At 43.6% G+C, this 14,189-nt stretch overlaps 1 protein-coding gene across 8 annotated transcripts in view; it reads right to left on the bottom strand.

Moving 5' to 3' along the window:
• LOC143784332 (NEDD4-binding protein 1-like) overlaps positions 1-14,189 on the bottom strand; it is a 385,710-nt gene that overhangs the window by 29,793 nt on the left and 341,728 nt on the right. For 5 of the 8 annotated variants that reach the window (XM_077272501.1, XM_077272503.1, XM_077272508.1 and 2 more), the window contains one exon: positions 6,299-6,389. The exons of the other annotated variants lie outside the window; for them this stretch is intronic. In XM_077272501.1, coding sequence (XP_077128616.1) covers positions 6,299-6,369 — 71 coding nt within the window. In that variant the 5' untranslated portion in view covers positions 6,370-6,389. Of the gene's footprint in view, positions 1-6,298; positions 6,390-14,189 lie in introns of those variants that run through there. 8 annotated transcript variants of the gene reach the window in all.

Genomic DNA, 14,189 nt, shown 5'->3' with positions numbered 1-14,189 from the left:
CATGTGCACATACCAATTGGTTCAATTTACAAATAGATTTGGAGAGGTTTTTTAGATCCATAAAATTAAAGGAGTGGTTTCAGAATAAGGATACAAAAACCATGGAGGGGGAAAGTGAATTTAATTCTAGATCTTTGGAACTTAAAAAACGTAGTGAATTTACGCCGCCCGTTAATTCAGCAGTGATTAATGCTTTTGAAAAAGCTGTAAGAGAGGAGATTGAGGAAATAAGAAAAGGGGGAATAAAAAAATTTAAACATCCCAATATGACTGTTGAGGAATCTAAAGCGTTGCAGGAACTTGTCCATGATGGCGACCTCATCATTAAACCTGCAGATAAGGGTGGTGCGGTCGTCATCATGGACAGGCATAAATATATAGCAGAAATTAACAGCCAATTGCAAGACGAAAAAGTGTATCAAAAACTAGAGGGGGACCCTAAATTCAGCATTATGGCGGAAATCAAGAATTGCCTAGAAGATGCAGTTAATAAAAAAATAATTGATCAAGAACTTATGGATTATTTATATGTTAAATTTCCTAGAACGCCAGTACTATATACTACACCAAAAATCCATAAGTCACTGAGGGACCCCCCGGGACGCCCTATAGTGTCGGGGGTGGACTCAGTGTTCAGTGGGTTAGGAACATTTCTTGATAGAATCCTCAATCCGATAGCCAAAGAAAGCAAATCTTACATCCAAGACACAACAGATTTTTTAAACAAATTGGAAAACGTGAAATTAAAAGGGGAGGTGATTATGGCATCTTATGATGTCATCTCTCTATATACATCAATAACACACCAATCTGGGTTGAAAGCAATAGAAAAGAAGCTAAATACAATTGAAATATCTGTGGATGGTAAAGAAATTATACTAAAATTATTGGAAATTATTTTGAGGCGTAGCTATTTCCTCTTTGGTGATACATTTTATGCGCAACAATGCGGAACAGCAATGGGGGCCAGTATGGCCCCCGCTTATGCTAATCTTGTAATGAGTGTACTGGAGGAGGATCTCGTCTATGTGTCCCACCACTTCCAACATGTGTTGGTGTGGTGGCGATACATAGACGACATCTTCCTCCTATGGACAGGTACAGAGAAAGAACTCAACACGTTCCATGAGTATCTAAATGAAATTGATGAAACAATTAAGTTTACACTAACCTCTTCAAAGTCCAGTATACAATTTTTAGATGTACTGATAAAGCAAGAGAATGGGGAGTTGACAACAACCCTGTTCGTTAAAGAGACAGACAGGAATAACCTCTTGGTATTTGATAGCCAACACCCTCGCAGTATGGTGAGATCAATTCCTCTTAGCCAACTGTTGAGGGTGCGTAGAATTGTCAAAAATGAAAATGAGATTGAGGAAGTAATAGATGGCTTAACAAAAAAATTTTTGGAGAGAGGATATCCGAAGGAATTGTTAAATAGAGTAAAAGACAATACCCTAAAAAGAAATAGAAGGGAGTTGCTTAAAAACAGTACAGCAAAAAAAGTGTTAAAAAGAATACCATTTGTCACAACATATACGGAGGAAAGTGGGCCCATTGCTGAGGTGATTAGGAGACATTGGAGTATGCTGGGAAAGTGCCTTCCAAAAATTAAAGAATTTAGAGAACCTCCACTCTTCTCATATCGGAGAAGTAAAAATCTTAAAGACCAGATAGTTAAATCGGATATTGGCCCTCTAAAGGCTGTTGGTCAAACCACAATAACAGGTGCAAAACAGCATGGTAGCTTCCCGTGTCTATCATGCGTGAACTGCAAACATATGATAAAGGGATCTAAGTTTAGCCACCCAGTAACAAATAAACAATATACTATTGAGGAATATGTCACATGTGACTCAGACTATGTCATCTACCTATTGGAATGCCCTTGCAAACTGTGGTATATTGGGGAGACAACGTGTGAGCTTAAAACGCGTATGAATAATCATAGGCATACGATAAGAAAGAAAAGACAGGACTTGCCAGTCTCAAAACACTTCTTGGACTTTAACCACACGGAAAAGGACTTGAAATTTAGAATCATAGACAGAGTCCCTGTCCAAAGGAGAGGGGGGGATAGAGCATACCTATTGAAAAAATTGGAACTGCGTTGGATTTATGAGTTGGACACACTGAAGCCAAGAGGCCTAAATGTAGAGTTTAAAATTCATTAATATGGAAAAAAGTCTTAAAATTATGTGTTCTTCAAATTTGGTGTCTTTACACTGTTGGATATATATGGAATATATGGAATGTGGACTGTTCTATTATTTCATTTTTACTAAGTGTTTTGTTTGTAATTTTAGATACGACTCCATCCTCAACAAAAAGGCCCCTGCCCTACTGATATATGGAAGAAATCCACAGAGGAGGACATAATAAATAAAAAAATAAAAAAAACAAAAAATATGGTATAATTTTTGGTAATTTATCATATATATAAAAAATGTCTTGGTCTGCTAGCCAGTGAGATTGAAATGAGAATAATATACAAATATGGCGTCAATAAAATAAATTTCAACTAATTTGGTCTAAGGAATACTCATTTTTTAGTTATACACTCATATGGGTCCTGCTGCGGTGGTCATGTGACCTGAGAAGGACATGGATCAGTGCAGAGGCTCATTGGCAGTGGGAGATAGCCTGAATAAGGTATTTTCCTGCTAGCCAAGAGTGAACCATATAAGTAATAAAAATTATTAGACCAATGCTATTAATACCATCATTAACGTACAGGTTGGTGCAGTGTGGCAAATATAGTGCCCAGCGCAGAAGCGCTAAATAATAAGCAACATGAAGTGGAATGCCACAACTAAGATGGTGGAGCGGCACTGACAAGGCACCTATGCGCAGGCGCAATCTCACTGACTCGCACACCAGGAAGTTAATATTCAGACATGCGCAGTAGAGTATAGGGAACGCCGAGACTGGCGTCCATGCAGTCCTCCATGTGGGTCTCGTTCATTTGGTGGGGTAAGCGCTAAAAACCTTAATGATACCGGTAAATATGAAGCATTATGGCAATATCTGGTTATAGGAGAAGGTAATAAGTTGGAAGTAAATGATTGGAGGATTAATGGAGTCTAAACAGTCCATAAACAGCACCTTAGCACAATGCACTTTATATATCAAACAAACACTTATGAAATGAATTAACTTTTAATTAACACTGCAAACACTTTTATGGCTATATGGTATGCAAATAATTGTGAATCACATGTACATAAGCATATGAATTGTAACCTCCCACTGCTTGAGAAAGGCTCAGTGTGAGCCGAAACGTCGTATGAAGATGTGGGTCTGAAATAAACGTCACAGCTTTTTTCACCTTTACAAATATTGGAGTGCTGCCTTCCTTTTTCTAATCTCTAATGTTAAATATAGGTACACAGGCTGCATACCGGCCGCATGCAGAAATAGGCGGAGCTAGCAGCGGAGGGCGGGGCTTCAAGGAGGAAGTCCGCAGCCCTCCGCAGCTGCTACCAATGCAAGTGTGAAACCGGCCTTAATCATTTTTTTCCGAGATTCATGCCATTTTTCCCGGTGCCACAAAAACCACATTAAAAACGAAACCAAAACAGGTTTTGCTGCGAAATATGTCAAGGTACATCCTTTGTAGGTTAACCACTTGCCTGTAAGGCCAAATATTTAACCCCAGACCGAAAATTTCCTCTCCCTCTTAGGCTTAGTTCAGACGCAGCGTTTTTGAAGCGTTTTTCAACTTTAACATTGCTTTCAACCACTACAAATGCATTCACTGGGAAATGTCAAAAATACTTTTCAAAATTGATTTTACAATTGCAAGGTAAGGATGCATTCCAACTAGCGCTGGGGTCCGCCAGGAGGTGATCCGTAATGGATCTGACCTCCTGGTGACCCCAGCTAAGGCTGGCAGAATCCTGGAGTTACCAGGAGGTCAGATCCATTATGGATACCCTTCTGGCGAACCCCAGCGCTACTGGGAACACAGCCTAAGATTTGTATATTTCAAAACATAATTATGTGCATAAAACAACAAAAAAGTAAGTAAATGGGCACGCCAAATATAGGCATTTTATATGCAATTTTTTTATGAAAACATTTTTTGGTTGTAGCAAACTTGGTGCAGGAATATTTATTTGTAACTTTACATATTCCCCCGACAATTCTCGCATATTATTTTTTCGGCTGAATGTTCCTTGCATACATTTTGTCCGCAAGTAGAACAGAAACGCTCCGATTTTCTTTCCTTCTTTGCTGGACAAACATAGCAGCGCTGTCATGCAGAATCCACACTCTTCCCAGTAATAGCAGAGTCATAAAAGTTCTTCCCCAGCAACAATACAGACAAAAAGATTGAGTATCACATGTAAACCTAGTACAGGCCTAAAAGGCCCCAGGAGCGTGAATATGGGGTAGTCCCAAAAAAAGGTTGTTATACCGAAATGTCTGTAACATAAAAATATATGACTAACTGGAAATTACTAACAACTATATACCTGAGGATTACCTAGATTTTCAAAATTCTAACTAAAGTACTTTTACAGAAAATAGAAAACAGGGTTAAACTGAGATATCATGGAGTCATCAGACAAGTGGCCATAAACCACTAGAATATAAAAGCCACAAGGAATTAGACCAAACCACCACAGGCAGAGTTTCAGTAAACCTTAATGTTTTACAATGACAAACAGCAAACATATAGAGGCTTCGAACTGTTTCTGAAGTGAGAAAACAAACATTTATCAAGATTGTGTCACTATGAGCATTGTCTGTCACATCTGTAAATGTTTTACAAGAAATGCAGCTATGTGATTGTCTGAATGCATTCGGTATACAGTATTTAAATCTTATTTATCCGGAGAACTCTTGAGTAAATAATATACCAAACCATCAAATTTAGATTGAATAGCTATTTTTATTTATCGCCATAAGACCATATGAATACCAATAAATACAAAGGTCATATATACAATTTCATGTGAATCCTACTAAAGTGCAATTTTCTGACACAGGGTAGAGCAGGTTAAGCTGCAAATGTTAGGGCAAGCAATGGGGGATCATCTTATTTCATGTATATTATATACTGACAACTTCATATATTATTGCTGAAACTGATAATTACCCCTTATATTGCCATATTAACCCCCTCCATAGTGGATAGCTAATGAAATAAAGTGCCAAGTGCTAAAACCCATTATCCACATTGTATACTAAACACAGCTTAATTCCTCATTATATCTATTCAGAACAGAAATGTCATTTACCCATAGTGAGATGAGGCGTCCTGTTTCCAGCCTGTGTCAGGGTCCCCAACGCTGCGTTTCGCGTGCAACGTGTGCCGCTTCCTCAGGGGGCGTGGTTTAGGTGATAATTACCTTAGGTTTAAATAGTGCGCCGTTCCGGTCACAAGGGTTATTTAAAAGCCAAATCACAATCTCGTGATGCCTTGCTATATCCGCGACAAAAGAGTAGGGACAATAAGGACGAGACCGTTCGGTTTATATCGACTTATAATGGGGAGTGGACATCCATGAGAGATTGCCTAAAAAGGCATTGGGGTGTGCTAAAAACTGACCCAATATTGTCCAAAATTTTGTCACAACATCCTATGATGACCCCCAAAAAAAGTAAAAATTTGAAAGATATATTGGTATCTAGCCACTATATACCTTCGGTCACCAAAAATGTATTTGGTTCAAGTGGCTGCCCTGTGGGGTGCTTTCCATGTGGCAGATGCATTTCTTGTAAAAATATATGCCGGGCAGTGGATTTTCAATCTACGGATGGGACAAGAAATTTTTCTATAAGACATCACATCACGTGTAATACAACCCAGGTCATATATTACGCGAAATGCAGCTGCCCCAAGGTGTATATAGGCTTAACCTCTAGACGTTTGGGAACAAGGACAAGAGAACACGTCCGAGATATTATGGCAGCAGAAAAGGAGGAAGATTCCTCCCAACTAAAAACCATCCCGCGCCATTTTAAGGAATATCATGAATGTAATCCCAAATCCTTCTTGGTAAGAGGCATTGAACACATACAATGTGGTATTAGGGGAGGTAATATCAAACGCCTCCTGGCACAAAAGGAGTGTCGGTGGATAACCCTCCTTAAAACCATGACCCCTATGGGTTTAAATGAAAACCAGGGGTTTTCATCCTTTCTTTGAAATCCTCCTCAGGGTGATGATAGATTTAGGCCTCTATATCCTCCTCTACGATATAGGTCAGAACCTTCCAGATTTTAATGTGTGGTTTATTATGTTTTTAATTTTTATTATTTTTTGCGTTGTTTAATTTAGAGTACTTACCTGTGTTTATAACAAATTGATGGAGAATGAGTGAGCAGCTGATGGATACATCGGTGGTCCAGAAGTAACATCTGCAGTCATGCAACCATACCTGAAATATTAAGAAAAAGGGAGAATGACAGAAGGAGAGAAAAAAGAGTGAAAAAAAGAGAAGAAAAAAAGAAAAAGAGTTTAATATGGTGGTAAAAGATCACAACTAATGCAATGGCTATTTTTAAACTAATCCTTTGGAGTACATCATGTATGGAACTTTGTTGGACTGTCTGAATTGAGAGATGAATATATATATATGAAATAGTGTATCTTGTAGTAGCCCCTATGTAATTAATTCTTAAAGGTATGTTATGTCAGCAGCTCTGGATAATTCATCCTTTATTTGATCCCTTTTCCATCATTGTTATGGTTTTTTCGTTCCGGTGTATTTTGTTTCTTTATGTTATTATTGTGTAAATATAGATATATATATATATAGTTCGGCCATAAATTGGTTTACAAAGGTCTTTATTATGCACTGTACACTTTATTATAACACATTGCACTTTATCAGAAGAGGCTATATATGCCCCTGAAAGGAACCTATATGCACTGAGCACTTTAATTAATAATTTAATACGAGCACTTTATGGTAAGTAATAGCGGCACATTTTTATCACTAATGGCACACCTGGCGTCCCAGGTTGTCATTCTCCTGGCCCCTGTGCGGCCGTCTTGTCCTGTGAGAACGTGGTGCGAGGCCTGGCGCCGGCCCGCCCACGTGATCGGGGGATGACGTCCGCCCTGGGTCCAGCTGATATGACGACGGGACGCAGTGCGCACGCGCGTTGCTCACCGTCACTGGTAGGCTCTTGCTGGGTTGATATGACGACGAGACGCGGTGCGCACGCGCATGCACATTAATCACGGTCACTGATAGGCTGCCGCCTGGTCTTGTGACCGGAACGGCGCACTATTTAAACCTAAGGTAATTATCACCTAAACCACGCCCCCTGAGGAAGCGGCACACGTTGCACGCGAAACGCAGCGTTGGGGACCCTGACACAGGCTGGAAACAGGACGCCTCATCTCACTATGGGTAAATGACATTTCTGTTCTGAATAGATATAATGAGGAATTAAGCTGTGTTTAGTATACAATGTGGATAATGGGTTTTAGCACTTGGCACTTTATTTCATTAGCTATCCACTATGGAGGGGGTTAATATGGCAATATAAGGGGTAATTATCAGTTTCAGCAATAATATATGAAGTTGTCAGTATATAATATACATGAAATAAGATGATCCCCCATTGCTTGCCCTAACATTTGCAGCTTAACCTGCTCTACCCTGTGTCAGAAAATTGCACTTTAGTAGGATTCACATGAAATTGTATATATGACCTTTGTATTTATTGGTATTCATATGGTCTTATGGCGATAAATAAAAATAGCTATTCAATCTAAATTTGATGGTTTGGTATATTATTTACTCAAGAGTTCTCCGGATAAATAATTGTCACATGAGTTGTTATACCTACATGGGTCAGTGATTGCTTCTGGTGTTGTATAGAATAAAGTATTTAAATCTTGTTTACAAATCGCCATTTGTACATTTGAGGCAGCCAAAGTTATGGCTCTCAAGGAGAGAAACTAATATAGTGGACAAAGAAATATTTGTAATAAACTACTGAGCCAAACTAACATCATTGCATTATCAAATTTATATGAAGTGTATTGTGTCCAATTTGCGCAACCAGGCAACACAAAAAGGAGCTTTTCCAGTGAGCTCTTTAAGGTACACAAATGTGAAGTGTTTGCCATCAAGGATCTGGTTTCACCAATGGGGGGTACCTTTTTTAAAAATATACTATTGCCATCACAGCCACCCATGCCCAAACTTTACGGGCCTATAACAATTCAAAGCATGTTCACCCAGGTCATGTCGTCGGAGATAAGGAAGAGACATTGCAGGAGACAGTTAAGAATTAGGGCCAATGTAGTGGTGTGGGTCTCTGAGACTTGTAATGCAGTGCATGATCTGCCAAACAATTCCCCAATGGGGGTACCTTTTTTAAAAGTACACTAGTGCCATCGCATGCCCCTAGCCCAAATATCAACGGCCTATAACAGTACTGAGCACGTTTACCCTGGTGATCTAGTGGCAGGAACATTTTAGATTGCAGGAGACCGAGTTAAGAAGTCGGCCCAATGGAATGTCATGCCCAATTCCCCAATGTGGGATCCTTTTTAAAAAAAATAAGAGAGTGCCATCACAGCCCCCTTGGCCAAAATGCACCGTACAGAGCACGTTCACCCTGGTGATCTACTGGCAGACACAGGATAGATTGCAGGCGACCGAGTTAAGAAGTAGGCCCAATGTAATGTCATGCCCAGTTCCCCAATGTGTTGTCCTTTTTTAAAAAAAAATAAGTGCCATCACAGCATCCTTGGCCAAAATGCACCGTACAGACCATGTTCACCCTGGTGATATATTGGTTCTGGATGAGGAGGATGAGGATAAGAACAAACAGACCAAATCTGTAAGCGTATACCCATGTGGGGTTGTGAAGAGGTGCATGAGAATACGCCTCCCCAAAAGAGAGAATGTATTTGAGGTTATGTTTCGCTGTTTTCACTTGGTGGTGTACAAAAGACTTTCCCAATCCAGGCCTTGTTCATTTTTATAAGAGTCAGCCTGTCAGCATTTTCAGTTGACAGGCGGATGCGCTTTTCTGTTATAATTCCACCAGCGGCACTAAAACCCCTCTCTGACAGAACGCTAGCAGCAGGGCAGGCCAGGACCTCCAAGGTGTAGAGAGCCAGTTCATGTCACGTGTCCAGCTTGGATACCCAATAATTCAAAGGCACATAGGAATCCCGGAGGATGTTTGTACGATCTGCAAGGTACTCCCTCACCATCTTCCCAAACATTGCACTTCTTGTGACAGCGCCCCTTGCCTCTGTGCCGCCACAATGGGAATGTCTGAGAAAACTGTCCCAGAACTTGGCCATTGTTCCCCTGCCTGAGCTGGATTGTACTTCTGTCTCTCTCTTGCTTGGAGTCCTTGGTTGTACAACAAACCCTTGACGTCTGCTGCCAGCGTTCTCACATGGGAATTTTCTAAGTAATTCCGCTACAAGGGCCCTGTGGTACTGCAAAATTTTAGCACACCTCTCTGCCTCAGGCAGAAGAGATTGAAAGTTCTCCTGGTAGCGTGGGTCTAGAAGTGTCACCAACCAGTAATGAGTGTCACCCAAAATTTTGATAATCCGAGGGTCACGTGAAATACAGTGCAACATAAAGTCAGCCATGCGTGCCAGACTGCTAACAGGCAAGACTTCCGTGTCCTCATCAACAGGACGCCTGATGATGCTGTCCTCATCCTCCTCCCTGTCCTCAGGTCATCCCCACTGAACAGAAGCTAATACAGATGTGTTTGTAGTACCATCTATAGCACATGAAAGTAGCTCCTGTTCTTCCTCCTCCTCCTCATTGCCTAACAATCCAGGTTGAGAAGACATGAGGCTGGGCTGAGTGTAATCTCCCTGTATGTTTCCTTGCTCCATGTCCTCGTGCTCCGCCTGCAATGCATCCTCTCTGATTGTGAGCAGATAGTTTTTCAGAATGCTGAGAAGCGGGATAGTGATGCTAATTATGGCATCATCACCACTCACCATCTTAGTGCAGTCCTCAAAGTTTTGGAGGATGTTACATATGTCTTACATCCATGTCCACTACTGAGGTCTTATGTGTGGAGTCTGATCTGAAATTCGATGGCCTTGTTGATGTTGGTAGTCAACAACGGCCCTCTTCTGCTCACAAATCCTTTCCTACATATGCAGCGTAGAGTTCCAGCGCGTGGGGATGGGGACATCATACAATAGTCGGTGAGCTGGAATCTGAAAACGCTGCTGAAGCATGGCAAGGGCGGCTGAAGCTGTAGCTGGCTTTCTAAAATGGTCAGACAGACGGCATACTTTCACTAGCAGATCCGGCAGCTCCGGGTAGCTTTTCAGAAATCGTTGAACCAAGAGGTTAAGCACATGGGCCAAGCAAGGTGTGTGTATGAGCTCACCTTGCCTCAGAGTAGCCATCAGGTTACGGCCATTGTCACACACGACCATGCCTGGCTGTAAGGTTCAGTGGTGTCATCCAAACATCTGACTGCTTTTTCAGCGCGGTCCACAACTCTTCTGCATTGTGCGGTTTGTCACCTATGCAGATTAGCTTCAGCACAGCCTGTTGCCGCTTGACTGAGGCAGTGCTGCAGTGCTTCCAGTTTCTGACTGATGTGTTGACTTCAGAGATGGAGGATGAAGAGGAGGAGGTGCAGGAGCTGTAGACTGTGGGGGCAACCCTGATTGACATAGGGCCAGCAATCCTCAGCGTGGGGAGGAAGTGTTCCATCTCAAGGTCCAACTGGGTCCCGGCTTCCACTATGTTAACCCAGTGTGCCGTCATTGAGATGTACCGTCCCTGCCCACAAGCACTTGTCCACGTGTCCGTGGTTAGGTGGACTTTCCCGGTAACAGCATTGTTGAGGGCACGGGTAATGTTGTGGGACACATGCTGGTGTAATGCCGGTATGGCACACCGGTAGAAATAGTGGCGACTGGGGACCGAGTACCTTGGGACAACCGCCCCCATCAGGTTGCGGAATGCTTCTGTCTCAACAAGCCTAAAAGGCAGCATTTCTAGCACAAGCAGAAGAGAAATATTAGAATTGAGGACTGTGGCCTGTGGGGCGTTGGCTGGGTATTTCTGCTTGCGTTCCAAAGACTGGGTTATAGACAACTGAACGCTGTGCTGGGTCAAGGACGTGGACGGGCTTGCTGATGGTGCTGCTTGACTGTGGGCCACAACAGGTGCAGGGCTAGAGGCATCTTCACATGCACGGTGTACTTGGGATTGGCTTCTATGCAAAACAGTGGAAGAAGCAGTGGTGTGACCAGCAGGCAGTGGTCCTCGAGCCTGGGGGTTCGGCCCACAAAGTCAGGTGCTTTGCTTGCATGTGCCTGATCATGCTGGTGGTCAGGCTGGTTGTTTTACTACCCCTGCTGAAGCAGGCACGGCAGGTGCTGCAAATGGCCTGTTTAGGGTTATCGGCAGAGTCTTGAAAAAATAGCCAGACTCTGGAAGATCTCACAGGTGGAATGGCAACTTCACTCATGTTGGCGTTACAGGGAACGGATGCATGCCCTCTGTCTGTGGCCACCACACTGCTTCTTCCTGCCTGTTGAGGGATATGCCTCCTTCCCCATTTGTGCTGCTGTCCTCGCTACGCATGTCCTCCTGCCAGCTTGGGTCAGTTACTATGTCATCCACCACCTCGTCTTCCACATCTGCACTCTGATCCTCCTCCTGACTTTCTAGAAATTGTGTCTCATCATGGTCCACCTCTTGTGACACTTTCCCACCATTGCCTTCGTGTGACTGGGGCTGGTCAAAGCTTTGGGCAGCTCTACATGCGATCTCATCTTTCCCCACTTCAAGTTGACTGGGAGAGATTTCTGAATCTTGAAATGGAAAACTGAACAGCTCTTCAGAGTGTCCAAGTGTGGGATCAGTTGTCTCAGGGCACTCGGCATGGTGGGAGGAAGGAGGATCAGGGTGAGGAATATCCTGGCCTCACTCACGGCTACTCAGACTTGACTGTGTGGAAGACAAGGTGGTGGTGGCTAAGTGACTGGAAGCATTTTCCGCTATCCAGCCAACCACCGATACACACTGCTCTGGCTTCAATAGTTGTGTCCTGTGGTCCCCTAGAAACTGGGACAGGAATGTCGAGAGAGAAGATGTGGGTCTTTGTTGTTGCCCACTTTCACCTTGCCCATGGCCTCATCCTCTGGATGCACCATCAGCATCACATCCACTTCCCTGTCCCTTGCCCCTTGCCTTAACCATTTTAAATGGACTACTGCACTATTTCAAATGCTCAACACAAATGTCTTTATTAGTAGCGAAATAATATGTGATCAGTATGCCTGCAAATCTATGATTTTTCAAACCCAAACACCAGGCAGGCCTCAGCCTGACCTAACAGACTGTATTCAATTTTTTTAAGTTAATTCATGCAAAATAGTGCTGTATAGAATTTGAGTATCACACAGCCAAAAAATAAGTACACCGGTCTCCAATGCCCAAACTAGGAGCACAGAGATATATGACGGCTCTAACGGAAATACCACACTGGCAAATCTGTGGCCTTTGAATTTTTTGATACGAAATAGCGCCGTATAGAATTTGAGTATCACACAGTCAAAAAATAAGTACACAGGCCTCCAATGACCAAACATGGAGGACGCAGATATATGAGGCCTTTTTCAGTGAATTTAAAACACCAAAAAAAAGGGAGCACAAGGATCGCACAGACAACTATGCTACGTATGCCTGACAAACTATAACTTTTCAACAGGCCTCAGTCTGACAGAACAGACTGTATTTTTTTTTTTTTTTGGGGGGGGGGGGGATTTTTGGAAAAAAAAAGGAGAAATAGGTATATAGACAGTAAAGAAGCTGCAGCAGCAGCAGGCGGTTATGGAGCTTTGGGAGGGATGCAGTGGGAGCAATGGACGTGGAGCGCCTCCACTGCCGCATGGCCGAGGGGCACCCGGTACCGGGCCTCTGAGTCTCTGTTCTGGGGTTGTCACGGTGGCTAGACCCGGTCCGTGACCCTGCTGAGGGGCGTCCAGTGAAAGGTGGTGGTAAATGGTGGTGATATTGCAGCGCAGTGTAGGTCGTAGTAAATAACGAGGACACCAGGTTGCAGTCTCTTTACCTCTTTACTGAAGGTTTTAGAGTCCTCAGTCCAGAGCGCTGTCAACAGGGCTGTTTGAGACCGGCCGGTCCAAAGGCACATCAGGAGTTCTCTTTACAGGTGGAAATCAGTGTCTCCCTTCTAGCGCTGTGTGTTGTAGTCCTTCCCTGCTGAGCTCCTGGGATAGTCCTCACAACTGATTCTGTCTGTCTCTGATGTTCGTTCTCTCTGTCCCCCAGGTGATATGGTAGGAAGCACCCGTATGATGGGGTAGGCCTGGAGTTCTTCCGGGACCCTAGAGTCGCCCCTCTCCTACAGCTGCCTCCGTTGTCTGCTTAGGTGATTTGTGTGAGACAGCCAACCTATAATTGGCTGTCCGGCCGTGGTTTGCAGTAGTACTTAGAGTCTCTTACTTGCTCGGCGTTCCGGCCACCGACTGTTTGCGCCTCAGAAGGATGTTGCCTCGGTCTAACAGCACGACTCCTTCTGGTCCTAATGCCTCTTTTCTGTATTCCCGTTGTTCACTCGTTAGTTCTGCTCTTAGGAGTCTGCCAGGATCCCATCCCTGACAGGTCCTCTCTCTAGCTCTTCCCAGTTACTTCTCTCTGTCTTCCTGTCCAACCCCCAGTTTTACCAGAGTGTGAGGAGTGGCCTATTAGATAGAACCACCCCCCCCCCCTGGTGGCCGGAGTGTGAAGTGTAGTGCGAGTGTTACCTGGTCAGAGAAACTCCTTTAGTGCAATCAGACATAACATCACTCCCCTTAGTGGCAGAGCGACATTACTGCAATGACCAGGACTCTGGGGCGCTGCAGACGCACATACAGTGCCTGCAGACCTTGCATTGATGTGGATATGCTGTGCCCTGCCTGCCTAGCGCTGCAATATCGGGACCCACAAATTAGCCCTACAAAGGACTTTTGGTTTCTGAGGAGTTGTGGATGTAAGAGTTGCAGGCCTACACTAACTCTAAAACCACGATTCTGACCCTATCTCGGCAGCAGCTCTCCCTATTCTTCGCTGAAACAGGAACAGCATGCGGCGAGCAGGGCGGCACAAGGTCTCTTATACTCGGGATGATGCTGTACGGCCAAGCCAGTCACTGCACGACCACAACAAAGATGGCTGCGGCGTTTCATGGCCTGGCAGACAATCCCT

This window comes from Ranitomeya variabilis, chromosome 7, assembly GCF_051348905.1.
Source record: "Ranitomeya variabilis isolate aRanVar5 chromosome 7, aRanVar5.hap1, whole genome shotgun sequence".
Taxonomy (NCBI): domain Eukaryota; kingdom Metazoa; phylum Chordata; class Amphibia; order Anura; family Dendrobatidae; genus Ranitomeya; species Ranitomeya variabilis.
The sequence above is the reverse complement of the archived record's forward strand: the minus strand, read 5'-3'. Positions and strand labels throughout refer to the sequence as shown.